The sequence below is a fragment of the Oryzias melastigma genome, linkage group LG8 (genome assembly GCF_002922805.2).
Source record: "Oryzias melastigma strain HK-1 linkage group LG8, ASM292280v2, whole genome shotgun sequence".
NCBI classification, from domain to species: domain Eukaryota; kingdom Metazoa; phylum Chordata; class Actinopteri; order Beloniformes; family Adrianichthyidae; genus Oryzias; species Oryzias melastigma.
The window spans coordinates 9549879-9562881 of record NC_050519.1 but is presented as its reverse complement, the minus strand read 5'-3'; the positions used below and the strand labels follow the sequence as shown (position 1 = coordinate 9562881).

The 13003-nt window shown below is 39.4% G+C and overlaps 3 protein-coding genes across 3 annotated transcripts in view; 1 reads left to right on the top strand and 2 right to left on the bottom strand.

Annotated features, from left to right (window-relative positions):
* Nucleotides 1-376: 376 nt before the first annotated feature.
* vac14 (vac14 homolog (S. cerevisiae)) lies at nt 377-4083 on the bottom strand. The gene has a single exon (XM_024272502.2). It carries the CDS (start codon nt 3928-3930, stop codon nt 1558-1560), a length of 2373 nt encoding a protein of 790 aa, XP_024128270.1. The 5' UTR covers nt 3931-4083; the 3' UTR covers nt 377-1557.
* Nucleotides 4084-4110: 27 nt separating this feature from the next.
* Nucleotides 4111-7272, top strand: LOC112146607 (zinc finger and SCAN domain-containing protein 23). The gene is made up of 4 exons (XM_024272504.2): nt 4111-4563; nt 4665-4783; nt 5314-5419; nt 5506-7272. Exons 1-4 carry the CDS (start codon nt 4284-4286, stop codon nt 6282-6284), a joined length of 1284 nt encoding a protein of 427 aa, XP_024128272.1. The 5' UTR covers nt 4111-4283; the 3' UTR covers nt 6285-7272.
* Nucleotides 6762-13003, bottom strand: part of LOC112146208 (gastrula zinc finger protein xFG20-1) — a 6808-nt gene continuing 566 nt past the window's right edge. Inside the window, exons 2-8 of the mRNA XM_024271886.2 lie at nt 12829-12922; nt 12655-12748; nt 11680-12365; nt 9787-10111; nt 9492-9628; nt 9282-9387; nt 6762-8638 (exon numbers count right to left, since the gene is read on the bottom strand). Of these exons, the coding sequence (XP_024127654.1) occupies nt 7944-8638; nt 9282-9387; nt 9492-9628; nt 9787-10111; nt 11680-12365; nt 12655-12748; nt 12829-12922 (2137 nt within the window). The 3' untranslated portion in view covers nt 6762-7943. The remainder of the gene's footprint in view (nt 8639-9281; nt 9388-9491; nt 9629-9786; nt 10112-11679; nt 12366-12654; nt 12749-12828; nt 12923-13003) is intronic.

The following is a 13003-nucleotide window of genomic DNA, read 5'->3' as shown; positions in this document are numbered from 1 at the left end:
TATTATCCTATTCTATCTGCAATAATAATACTAAAAACTTTCTATACCTTTTTAGGTAACTCTTTGTAGACACTGAAAAAGACTAAGTTTCACTGAAAATGATCAATCAATTAGCTAATCAAGTATCGAAGGAGAGTTAAATGAAATTAATCGATTTGTACTCTAATCTGTTTCTATAATCTGAAAGGGAGGTAGGCACTTCAGCACAGAGCTGAACATATGGTTCCTTTGAAACTGTAAAGCAGACTGACACTACATCAGCTTAAAAGAGAGGGTAAAAATTCCCTCACAGAAACAGTAGAACTTGAAGTTTGATAGTTGTTGTTACGGCCAAGGCCATTTTAGTTTTGTTTTCCTTTTTATTTCTATGATAGTGTTTTTTTTTTGTGTGTGAATCTTTCGTGAATATTTTTTCTGCTGATGGAAGACACGTATAAAGACATTTTTGATTAAAATTGCAAAAGAAAAAAAATCCCTCACAGTCTACTTTACATACAGAGGCTGCATAGCAGCAGTCTGTCAGTTCTGGTAATATGAGCATTAGTTTACGTTTTCTTTGGAAGTATTATGGATGCTTAGCCACATATTTGGCAGAAGAAGAAAGGAAAGGAGACCAGCTACTTTTACCAACACTTGAGAACAAAATAGAAATAAAACAAGCTTTAGTAAAAAAAAATATTTAGAAAAAGTAGATAATTTTTACACTCATGTTTTGAGCTCAGATGTTTCATAGTTTGAAGTACATTTCTCACTTCCCAACATGGTTTTACTTCTTGTTCTTGAAAGGAAATACCTTATTTTCTGTTGCTGTAGGTGTCCTGCATTCATGTTCTTCACATAAACTTTTTAAAAATTGTCTATAACTTGTAGAATGTTTTTGTGTATAATCAATGGATAACTCATTTGTAAAATCAAAGCATCCACTTTATTGTCAAGCAGGAATAATAGAAGTGCAAAACAACAAACATCACAAAAATATGACACTTGTAAAGAAAAAAAAAAAAAACCTTGATAAGCAAACATATGCGGTAAATTGGACATGACACTCCGAACTAAGACTGCACAATCGCTCTGCTGTGTAGCAACATGAATCTATGAAGAATGAATGTCAAAGTTCAGTCATCTGAGGATTAAAACTCTAAGATTCTGTTCTGGCTCACATGAGATTACAGCAACACTGAACACATGATTACAAGAAGTGCTGTTCAAGCATTAGTTTAAATTAGAAGTTAAAAGCAAATGTTTTAGCTGATGTATATACATTGGTCCAATAATTGTCTAGGTTCTAACAGTGTAACGTTTATCAGACATTTACTGTTAAACACTTTAAGTGTTGGACAACATAAGGAGGAGGAGTACCAAAACACAAGTGGTTCTGTCATAACTACACCTCTGGACATAATTATTTGTTAGGATTGTACTTAATACACCTTGGCATCAAAAACCTTGAATTACTCAACATGCATGTGAATTAGTATTAGTATACTTCTCTGCCATTATAAATATTTTTTCTTTTAACTACATCTAATGATCAGAGGTCACTGTGGCACAGGAACTTTACATCAGCTTTCTGTCAGGGTGATCGGAGGCCCGCCCGGAGCGCTGGTGTCTGATCTCCAGATGCTTGCTCTGCACACGGTCAAAGTGCTGCAGAAGCTCATTGTAATCCACTTGGGAGTGAGAGCCACGCTTGCTGGCCCCCTGCCGTTTAGAGTCCATATACTTTGACTCGTCTACAGTCCTCATGAGCTCTGGGTTGGGAACACAACTCAAACGATGGGACAGCAGCTGAAAGGCCTGACTCTGCGGCAGCAGCATCAACAGGCCGTACAACGCCTTGATCAGGTAGGGGTTATTCTCCACATCTAGGAGCTGCAGGCGCAGGTAGGTAAAAATGGGGCTTTCGATGAGCTGAACCAGTTTGTCGACTTCCATCAGAAAGTCCACCGTGACCTCCAAATTTCCGAACTTCTGGATAAGATCGTAGGCATGCCTGTAGTTCTGTGTGAGGAAACACAGTGACACGGTGGCCACGGGGTTGTGACACCATGAGCGATACAGACAGCAAAACAAAGTGCAGCTTTCTTGAGTATGGAGGTCTTTCAGCTGATTTCGTAACTCGAAGAGCTCAGCTGAAGTGAGCAGGATGGTGTTTAGAGTCTGAACCATAGTGGAGGCAAATTTAAGGTCCTCTTCTTTCAGCAAGATGTCCGCCATAGAGTGAAAGATGTTCTCTGCGTGAAGCAGCAGACAGAGCTGTCTGATGATGAAAGCCCCCCTGACCTCCAGAAGCTTCCTTTCCAAACTGAAACGCTTCAGCAAATTAATCATGAACTTGTAAAAGTAGGAGTTCATGCTGGGCGTGGAGGGAGAAGAGTCAACAGCTTTAGAGCTTGTGCTTGGCTGCTGTCCTGGCTTGGGACCCTCTGGCACTTTGAGCACCAGTTTGTTATCAGTGCTGTCACAGGAGAAGGCTTGGTCGGTTTGGCCAGCAGGAGATGACGCTATCTCAGCCAATACTTCAAGATCTTTTAGTATGACTTCATCAGATTCATCTGACAGCGTTTTAAGCAGAATGGGAAAAAGGCTGTCTGTGTGGCGAAACATTTTGCGTGGCGTCTTGATGTAGAGGTGATAAAGCCACTTGAGCACTGCTATGCGTGTCATCATCCCCGTGGAGGAGTCATGGAGGTGGCGATCCAACACTTGAACAATTCCATCCAGGTCCAGGTTTACCTGGGGTCTATCGGTGCTCGCTGGCGTGAAGAAACTAATGTTACTGAAGCCAGTAGATTCTTGCGATGCATTCAACATGTCATTGCTATCTGCCTCCACTTTGGGATGCTCATCTCCTGTGGATGGTGAGCCAAAGCTTCTACTTCCTTCTTCTTCATTCTCATCATCATCCTCAGGAGTCACCAGTTTCATCAGACTGTTATTACAGGCACTTGCTGCTTCTTTGGTATTTTTCTTTCGGTCGTCATACGAAAGGCAAGGGAGTACTGCTGTTAAGATGCCAGAGGAGTAAGGAAGCACCACTCTGCCAGCAAGTTGAATGAACTCTCTCATCCACGTCATAGCTGTCAGCTGGATCAGATCGTTTGTGACCTTGGCTTCATCTGCAACTTGGCAGTGGATGACCAGGATGTTTGCCATCTCTGCAAACTTTACTTTGGAGGGTGTCTTCTTAATCTCCTTCAAAAACTCTCCCAGTACGACTTCACATGTCCTGCGAATTTCTTTGCTGTTATCTCCCAGGATCTGGAAAAGTCCATCAAGAATCTCTGGAAGATAGTCTAGCAGGTTAATGTCTGGCACTGACTCCAAGACGTGGATCCAGGAGATTATAAACTGCCTGGCATACTGATTATTTGAGTAGATTCTCTCCCGTAGAAGAGGAACAAACGCCACCAAGTCAAACGTGTTGCTTTCTGTAACAATGTCTTTCAGCAGTCTGTCCAGCAGTTCAGATCCACTCTTCACATTGGGGTCTGGGTCAGCAGCGAGCTTACTGAGACCATCAAACAGCAGGTTGAAGTGGGGCAGCACGGCCCCCCTGGCCACTTTAACTATATTATAGAGGGCCTCACATGCATAGTAGCGCAGGCGGCTGTCTGAGTCATTGAAGCACGTGAGTACTGGCTCAATGAGCTCCTTCAGATACAGACCTGAGTCCTTCCCTAGAGCGATGGAGCAGGCTGCCAGTCCGATCAGACCCCCCTTCCGACTGTGGGGATGCTGGGAGAGGGCGAACTCCGATGCCAGAATCTGGATCACATGCCGAATTTGAGTTGAGTTGTTTTGCGCCACGAACTCCCGCACGAGCTTCTCTATTTCCAATGCGGCGACTTTCCTTTTCTCGTACAGCTTGTCATTTAGAGCCCTGACAATGTTCGGGGTGAGCGGAGAAAAGTCCTTCTCGGCGTTCATTTTCGCACCTGAAGTTGTCGTGGTTCCAAGTTAATGACGTCCCGGCTGGAAGTGTCTTTCATTTATATATATATGTTGCAGATAACCTCAATTTTCTGTTCTCACTCGCTATCCAGGAAGTGTTTTTTCAACAGAGAAGCAGCTGACCAGTTGTTTCCGCCGGAAATACGTCATGTTTGCAACTTGTAATGTGGTCCCGCTTCACAAGCACCGTTAGCTCAAATTAGCTTCATTGGCTACATGCTGCCGAATTCACGTTTACTTGTTTACATTAAACAACATTTATTATTGGCGGATTTTATTTTTACATGTCATTTTATTCGTGAGGGCTTCTGCTCGTGTCGCTAACAAAGATGGCGTGTCGGGTTTCTTTTCAAACGCGACTCTCGTCCATCATGGAGACAATGGCCAAGTCTGCTCTGAGTCAGGTCTCCCAACTGGTGGATGAAGACTCCGCTGAGATTAAGATGGAGTTATCTCGGCTTTTATCGGCAAATTCCGCCCTGACGGATAAAATAAACAGTCTTGAATGCGAACTTACAGAGGCGAAAAGCGACTCGTCTAAATTGATTAGAGCTTGTCGGAGTGTTGGTATACAGACGGACTGCTACAGAGAGGAGGATGTTAACTGTGGTATCAGAGCTTTGCTCAGACATTGTTTGTATTTATATTGTGGGATCACCTTTAGAAATTCTGCTAATTATTTTTTTCTGCCTTTTCGTATTTTACGACAGATTCTGAGCATGTTGCTATAGATGGAATCTTTGGAAATGACTGGTGTACGAACCTGTGGAAAGATAGAGTCCCGTGCAGTCTGCAGAGATGCGAAGGCTCTCCACAGTCATTTGATGAGGTGAGCAAGATGTTTACATGTTGACATTAGTTGATGTGTATTTGTATTTATGTCTGGTAGAACTGAAAGGTTACAGATAAAATTAGTTATTAATGCCATATAACAAATAATTAAAAACTGATAACCCTACATAGTATTTAGCAAACCATTTTATCTTAAATGATTTACAAATTTTTTTCCTTGGAAAGTTTTGCAAGGAAATAATTATAGTCTAATCTGGAATTTTAACTACAAATTCCACATATTATTGGTTATAAATAATGACAGAACTTAAAAAAAAATCCAAACTTGCTTTATTTAAACAGCATATGAATATAATATACCACAAGTTATATTATATCACAAGTCATTTTAAATTCTTAAGGAAAACTCATACACTTACATTTTTTCTAATATAATGCCCCCCAAAAGGGCTATTTTAGATTCCATTGTTGGTCAACAGATGAACTGGTTTGTTTCACTCTTCTGTCAAATTTGTCAATTTTTAGTCTCCCAAACTTAAATTTCCTCTTTTTTTGTCTTTTTCCCAGTCTGAAACATTGGAGGCTGATCACATTACCAGTCATGAAAACAAAGCACAAGATTACATGCAAAATGTTGCCACCTGCTTTCCGCAGCAGATGCACCATGCTGAAGGTTAGGCGAGGATGGAGAGGAATATTGAGTAATCTGTGGCATCAGCTACTGTCCGAGTATTTACATATTTACATTTTGTCCAACAGAACAAAACACAGGCATAAGTGAAGAACCAGAACAGCTCTCCGTGGATTACTCAGTGGATGACAGCGGCTTATCGTTTGACCAAGGCAGAGAACAGGTTGGAGTTGGTCCTGAAGAAGCAGCTGTACAGTTATTGCCCCTCAACAATTCAGAAGACACTTTCAGTGCTCACATCATTCCAATTGAAGTAGAAGAAGAAGAAGAGGAAGAGGATGATGATGATGATGTCCAGTTTGTTCAAGAAACACAGCAAGTACCAGTGGAAAACACTTCTGATGATGCTGGTGTGCTCTCTGTGCAAACCACCAAAATGTCAAAAACAGTAAAGTTTTCTTGTAAAATATGTTGCAGAACTTTCTTTCACAAAGGATCTCTTACTCGCCACATGAAGTCACATAAGTCTAACGTCTGCAATGTTTGCAAGCAGCATTTTACTCATAAAAACCAATTAGACTCTCACAGGTGTGTGCGGCCTCATCTCTCGCAAACATTGACCTCGAGTTGCAATATATGCGGGAAGACATTCGCCAACCCTTCAGCTCTCAGGATTCACTATGTGGTTCACACTGGAGAAAAACCTCACAAGTGCATTTTTTGTGGAAAAAGATTTACACAGAAAGGCAACCTGAAATGCCACGTGCGTATCCACACCGGAGAAAGACCTTTCAGCTGCAATAAATGTGGAAGAACTTTCACACAAAAGGTGAACCTTAACCATCATTTAATGGCACACTTGAACCGACAGGTTGCGGAAAACGACAGTGATTCTGAAGATGATTAAAAAGCTGATATTATAAGCAAATATTCCACCACAGATGCTTGTAGTTCAGGATATGTAGCTTTATTATAGTACTGTTCTAGTTGGAAGAACTGCTGTTGTCATGTTTTAACAGTTTACTGTATTGTTTCTAATTGTGTGGTAACAAAGTGTTTTGTGTTTTTTTTTTTTTTACCATCAAAATGTTTCCTGTCTTTAATTTAAAAAAAAATAATAATAAAATTGCTCTGTCTTCTGTTTTACTCGTACCTTCTTTGAAATATGTTTTCTTGATCACCTTGTCTGGGAGTCTTCCATATGCTGGAGTTCTTCAGACCATGCAGATCACAAAAAAAACTTTCATTAACAGAAAATTGCAAACTTTAATATTGACAACTTGAATTTTAATAGGAAATATTAGTTAAAATAATGTTGCTTAAAATACACATAAGATACAATTAAGTGTTATGAATTTAAAAAAAAGTCCACCAACCACACAACTTATGAGGTAACCATAAATGTTTATTCACACAGCAACACCATTTAGACTACAATAATTACTTCATGAGCTAATTTAAATATAATGTAACAAACACAAACATTTCATTTCATTTGAATGCAAAACAAAAGATATGGCTTCTGAAAAACAATGTTGACACCAGGCCAATAAAGAAAAACATTTTTTTCTTTTTTTTTTCTAAGAGGTAGTTTTAAAGGTTTATGCTACTTGTGTGCAAACTGTTGATTACCTGCCCAGAGGTATTATTTTTGGCATTTTCAAGACAGGCCTTTGTGTTTTAAGATATGAGGTATATTGACATGCATGAGTGACACGGAAGTAAAGAGTTTGCATTTAGACTTTTTTTTACATGTTCTAATTGCATGGGGCATGGTAAATTGTTTCAATGAATACATCTTCATAATGCATTTTACATAACAGAGAAATCTCCAAACTCACAATATTACAAAAGATCCAATCAAAAGGAAACAACAAAAGAAAAAGATAAAATAATAAAAGATTTCATTTTTTAAAGGTTTAACAAAGTTTGTATATTTGTCAGATTCTGGGACTCAGATCATCTGAAAGGTCATTCCACAGCTGTAGACTGGCCATCTTAAAGCCCTGTCTCCCATTTTGACTGTATACAGAGAACTGGACTGAGTGACTCACTCCCCCCTTGTGTTCCAAACAGGAAGTATCTGCTGGTTCCAAGAAGTCAAAATCCCATGAGTTCTATTGAAAAATAGATGGTTAGTACTCAGTCATTCCATTTGTCATAATAACAATTCTTGCTCCAGTACTGTTTACTAAACATTCTCTTGTTAATCCAAATCTTTTTCATGACATTTTTTTCTTTCTCGCAAATTATTCAAGTTATAAACTAGCCAATCAGAAGGACAAACTCACTCATGATTGGCGACAGTATTTGCCCTAGAAATGTTGACACAGACTTATGACTGTTGTCTGTCAGCATCCACATTGCAGAAGAACGATTACTGAATTAGCTGGAGCCGGAGGTACGTCATTTTCTATGGGTGATATCACAGTTGCTCAGTCCAGTTTGATATACAGTCAATGGTTTCCCATAGTAAAGTGTGGCTTCAGGAGAAGGTGGTGGTTTGTTCAATCTCCTCTAAAAAAAGGCTGTATTTTAAAAAGATGCTTTTCATTTGTGTGGAAGCTTAAATAGTTATGTTGGCACACATTGAACCGCTCTGATCAAGACCGACACCACCTCTTTCGTATGCTTCTGGTTTGACCAGCCAATTGAAGCACTGATGATGATTTAAACCATATTTATAAGCGTAACATTTACCACAGTCCACACAGCTGTAAGGTTTTTCACCAGTGTGTGTTCGAAGGTGGATGTTCAGAGAGCTTTTCTGTGAAAAGCTTTTGCCACAGCTGGGACAGCTATAAGGCTTTTCCCCAGAATGCACACGCTGGTGCAATTTCAGGTATGTCTTTTGAGCAAAACGCTTCCCGCACACAGAGCAACTGAAAGGCTTTTCACCAGAGTGTCGCCTAATGTGGACTTTCAGACTACTCAGGTAGTTGAAGATTTTTCCACAGAACAAACACTCAAAGCGCTTTGTTGTTTTCAGAGGTTTCGGCTGTAGAACGAACTCTTTGGTTGTGTTCATATGGATGCTGTTTGTGTAGTCCGAGTGTTCCAGGGTGGCTGAGGGTAGATTGGTGTTGTCAACCAGTGTGCTCATGGTTGCATCGTCGAGTAGCTTGTCCATAATTGGTTGCTGGGTGCGCTGATGCATCTGAGTTTCAGATGTCATGGGGAAGTTGGTTTGTTCTCCGGAGGAAAGCTGCATTTCGTTAACAGCTCTATGAAGCATGCCTTCGTCTTCACACATGCCCACAACTGCAGGATGAAAATAAATGCATTCACATAAATCTGCATCAAGACTTCAAAAGACCCACTCCAATGGTGTAGCCTTTTTCACATGATGGAGGACATTTATAGAGAAAATTAAGAGTGAAATTGCCTTTCTGAGTATTTATTTATTCAAATGGTGGTGAATCAATAGAAAATGAAAAATTCCATTTGAAAAACCTTGTAGTTGGAATTACAATCAGCAAGCCACAAACTACCTGCTCCGCTTCATTCCGATGCATCCACTTGCACAGAAATAGATCCATGTCTGTTTTTGTTTTCCTGGTCTAAGCTGGTATCTAGCTAGAATTTTTTTTACAATTTGGTAGCTTTAGTCATTTTTGGTGCACCTCTAATGTTAGTTTGGAGTTGTGAGGAGTTGTAAGCTAGCAGGAAAGAGTGTAAACAAAGGGATGATGGGAAGCTAGGGCAGGCTTATTCTGCACCAGTCAACCCACCCAAAACTTAAGAGGTGAATTTCTAATAAACTACTACCGCTCTGCAGAAACCTGAAAACGACATGATTTTGGCTAAATTTTTACAATTAAAATACCACTTTTAAAATAGATCAAGAGATGATCGAAGTAAGAATTTAAAAAGGAACATTTGTTTGATTTCAATAAGGACTCACTTTTTCTGCTCCCAGCATGCCTCAGCTGTTGACTGATAGGATGATCGTCGTATGTTTCCTCCTTGACAAAGATGAGGTCAGGCTCTCTTGCCATCATGTCAATTGCCTTCAGTAAAAATAAAAAATAAAAAATAAAAACTATGAATAAATATAGATTTTTTTTTTTAGTCAGACCACAACCTGACTGAATTTCAGATGCAGTCAGCTGACCTGTGGTTCTGTGCCTGCCATCAGACCAACATCCATGGGTGGTCTTCTTTGAGGTGGAAGCCTTTCTTCTCTCCAAAGGTCCATGCACCAGTCTTTCCCAAACACTCCTTCAATGGCTGGAGCACAGTGCTGCTGATCTAGAAACAACGAAACACATTTGTACTAGTCAACCAGATGAAATGTAATCAAAAACAAATATACAGAGCCAAAGAGCTAGCAAACTCTCTAATTAAACAGAACACGATTGTTGCAAACACTAGCTGTGGAGTGATGAGGAGCCTCCCCATCTTCAGACCTGTAGGTTGCCTGCAGCTGACACTGTTGTTGGCGTCTGCGGGGTAAGTCTGCGCCTCCCTTGCGGCACTGAGCTGCACTTCCAGTGAGTAACATCTCTTCTTCAGAGCCTCATTCTCCGTCTTGTGCAGGGAAATCTCGGTGCGCAGGACGGAGGAGCATTCATCCGCCAGATTGCTGATTTCAACCAGCGCCGCCTTCGTTAACTTGTCCAGAATCACGGCGAGTTGCGCTCGGAAGCTCCGGTTGGTGTTGTCGCACATCATTTTTCCAAAGAAGCTCCGTATTGATGTGGCTATTTGGCTGAAACCCCAACAGAGAAAAGGCTACGATTTGATTCAGATATGTGGGTACAGCTGTGCCGAAAGGGCTTCTGGGAAACTGTATGCTCGTATACAACTGTTTTGGGCGGACGCGAGGGGGCAACATTGTTAAACGAGGGGAGATGAAGCTTTAAAAGGATTTTTAGATGGGAATTTTTAATGACAGAAAAGGTTGCACAATTTCACTAATTGTAAATATATGTTTCCAATTAAAACATGTTTGACCTGTGATTGTGCAATGCCACATTTATCACAATAAAAAGCTATTTAAGAGGAGAAAAAAAGGAACTTTAACATTAAACGAACATCTTCGATAGGAAAAATCATTTTATTACCAATAATTTTCTACCACACCAGTGAAAAAAATTCGAATTAATCATTGTCGCAAAAATTTCAAAACAGCTCCAGAGAAGGAAACAAAATTAAATATCTATTTTTTTAATCTTAGGGTTTTTTTCTTATTAAAATAATACAATGAAAGGGAGGGGTGTTGAATACTTGATGTGTTTTCATTTTTACACCATTTGGAGTTAATAAAACACACCAAATCTATCACAAGATTATTATTAGTGTATCTATTTCAAGATAGGAGCAACATATTCCACAATTTTTTGAAGGCAAACTTTACAGTCGTTGTTTTCTAGTTGCAATGACAGAGAGAATAAAAAAAAAGCATCTTATTTCATCATTGTGAACACTATCATTTTTCTAAGTGTGTTATAGTATGAATTCAAGTAAATCTTTGTATTAATAGATGAGAAGTAATTTTATTAATGATCAAAATGAGAAAGAATTTCTTTCTTTCTGGAAAATACAATTTGTGACTTTGCCTTGTAGGTCGAAAATGTGTAAAGGTCTTTGAGAATTTATTGTAGCATTGTAATTGGTTTATTTCAAGACACTGAAACAAAATTGGGAACATAAAAAAACATGAAAAGACAAAAAAATGAATATGTGTATAACTACACAAGTACATACGCAAATGGAACAATTTAATTACACATAACCATAAATAGACATATTTGCACACGCACATTCAGTAATTAAGTAACTGAATATCAACTTTGTCAAGTAGAGTTTGACACACAAAGGAGTGGGAGGGAACTAATTTATATAATCCAATCCCTATTATGTTTAATTGCTTGAAAGTGAGTGGGAAGAAGTACGTTTATAAAATCCTACCAACATACCATCCATCCATTTTCTAAACCTGCTATATCCCCTTTGGTGTCACAGGGTTGCTGGAGCCTTTCCCAATTACTGTTAGGCAAAGGTGGGGCACACCCTGTAGGTGTCAACTTATGAAGCATGTTTTCGAATGTGGGAGGAAGCCAGAGTGCGCATGGAAAACTCATGCGCACACAGTGAGAACAAACTCCACATAGAAAGGTGTCCCCCCCCCCACCCCCACAAAGGAAAGTCAAACAAGATCATACTGAAAATCTTGACATGTGAGCAGTAAAAGAAATTCATATAAACACAAACATGGGGCAATAGTAACTTTATTTTTCACAAGATCGTTGAACAAACTACAAATGTTAAACTACGGCTGATTTCTGATTTTAAGAGGCTCCATTAAGGAATGCTCCACTCAATGCAGAGGCTCTGGGTTCACTGCCATAGATATTCAAACAAGGATCTAAATGAACTGAGAGATGTTTCTTTAAATTACAATTCTTTGTAAAACCTTTGCCACATTTGACACAAACAAAAGGCTTTTCCCCAGTGTGCGTGCGCTGATGCATATCAAGGGTACATTTCTGAATGAAGCCCTTACCACAAACCGGACAGCGATAAGGCTTCTCACCGGTGTGTGTGCGCTGGTGTGTGTACAGGTGCCCTTTTTGAGCGTATCGCTTTCCACACAATGTGCATCTGAATGGCTTTTCTCCGGTGTGGCTTCTCTGGTGTATTTCAAGCTGACTGAAACATCTGAAACTCTTACCACAATGCAAGCACCCAAACCGCTTTGTAACTGAGTTCCGATAATTGTGAAGCTTTGTATTCCTTAGAACACTGATGCTTTGGGAGGCAACACTTTGAACATTTTGAGCCACACTTTCCCCATCCCCTGGATTAGTCTTTGCTGCTGGTAATTGTGAACTCCAATGTGTTTCAGTGCTCCATGGTTTTGGGAGAGACGGCTGGCTTAGAGTCATAATGTCATCGGTAAATACAGGTTGGTGGTGCTCCACAGTGGGTTTGGTATTCTGTGTCACTTCTGGACTCTTCTGGATGTCTGTAAAAGCTTCCACTCCTGTTGAAAGCAAAATAACAGCAAAAGTTAGTTCAAATACGGTCAAAAAGCCAACTACAAGCTATTGTGATGACATTTATGCTGGTATGTGGTGTTGCTAAAGCTTTTATATTTGTTGGTATATTAGTTTTATGAAATAAATCTAATATATATTAGGATGATGCAACAATTATAGTGAATTCTTCATCAATTTAAGGATCAATCAGTATTTTATGCAAAGTATTGGATGTTTTATTATCTTGTCCATGCATAATTCAAAGCTAGTTAGATTACATAAGACAATACACACCGATTTCAGCAGTTTGGTCCTGATCAGTGTAGCTGTTATCCAAATCTGGTGGCTCCTCCTTTATCACTCTTAGTTCAGGTAGTTCTTTCTCTGACTTTTGTAAAGAACACACAAAAACAGCATGTTTAGTTAAATGCAGCATAATATAGAATAATTTTGTTAATTCTCACTTACTTCAGTTGCTGTATGGTTTTCACTGTGATAAAAACGGGTTGTCTCAGGAGAGGAATTTCTTTTATCCCATAAAGTTTCACTGGAATTCGCCATACTTTATTAAAGGGCAAGGAAGGGGAAAGAAAGATATCACAGATTTAATTGCTGAGATCTAATAAAAATGTTAGTGAATGCA

Coding starts and splice junctions, on each gene's coding strand:
- LOC112146607 (XM_024272504.2), top strand. CDS start 4,284: ATGGCGTGTCGGGTTTCTTTTCAAACGCGACTCTCGTCCATCATGGAG. Junction 4,564..4,664: donor AGAGGAGGATGTTAACTGTG/GTATCAGAGCTT, acceptor ATTTTACGACAG/ATTCTGAGCATGTTGCTATA. Junction 5,420..5,505: donor GCAGATGCACCATGCTGAAG/GTTAGGCGAGGA, acceptor TTTGTCCAACAG/AACAAAACACAGGCATAAGT.
- vac14 (XM_024272502.2), bottom strand. CDS start 3,930: ATGAACGCCGAGAAGGACTTTTCTCCGCTCACCCCGAACATTGTCAGG.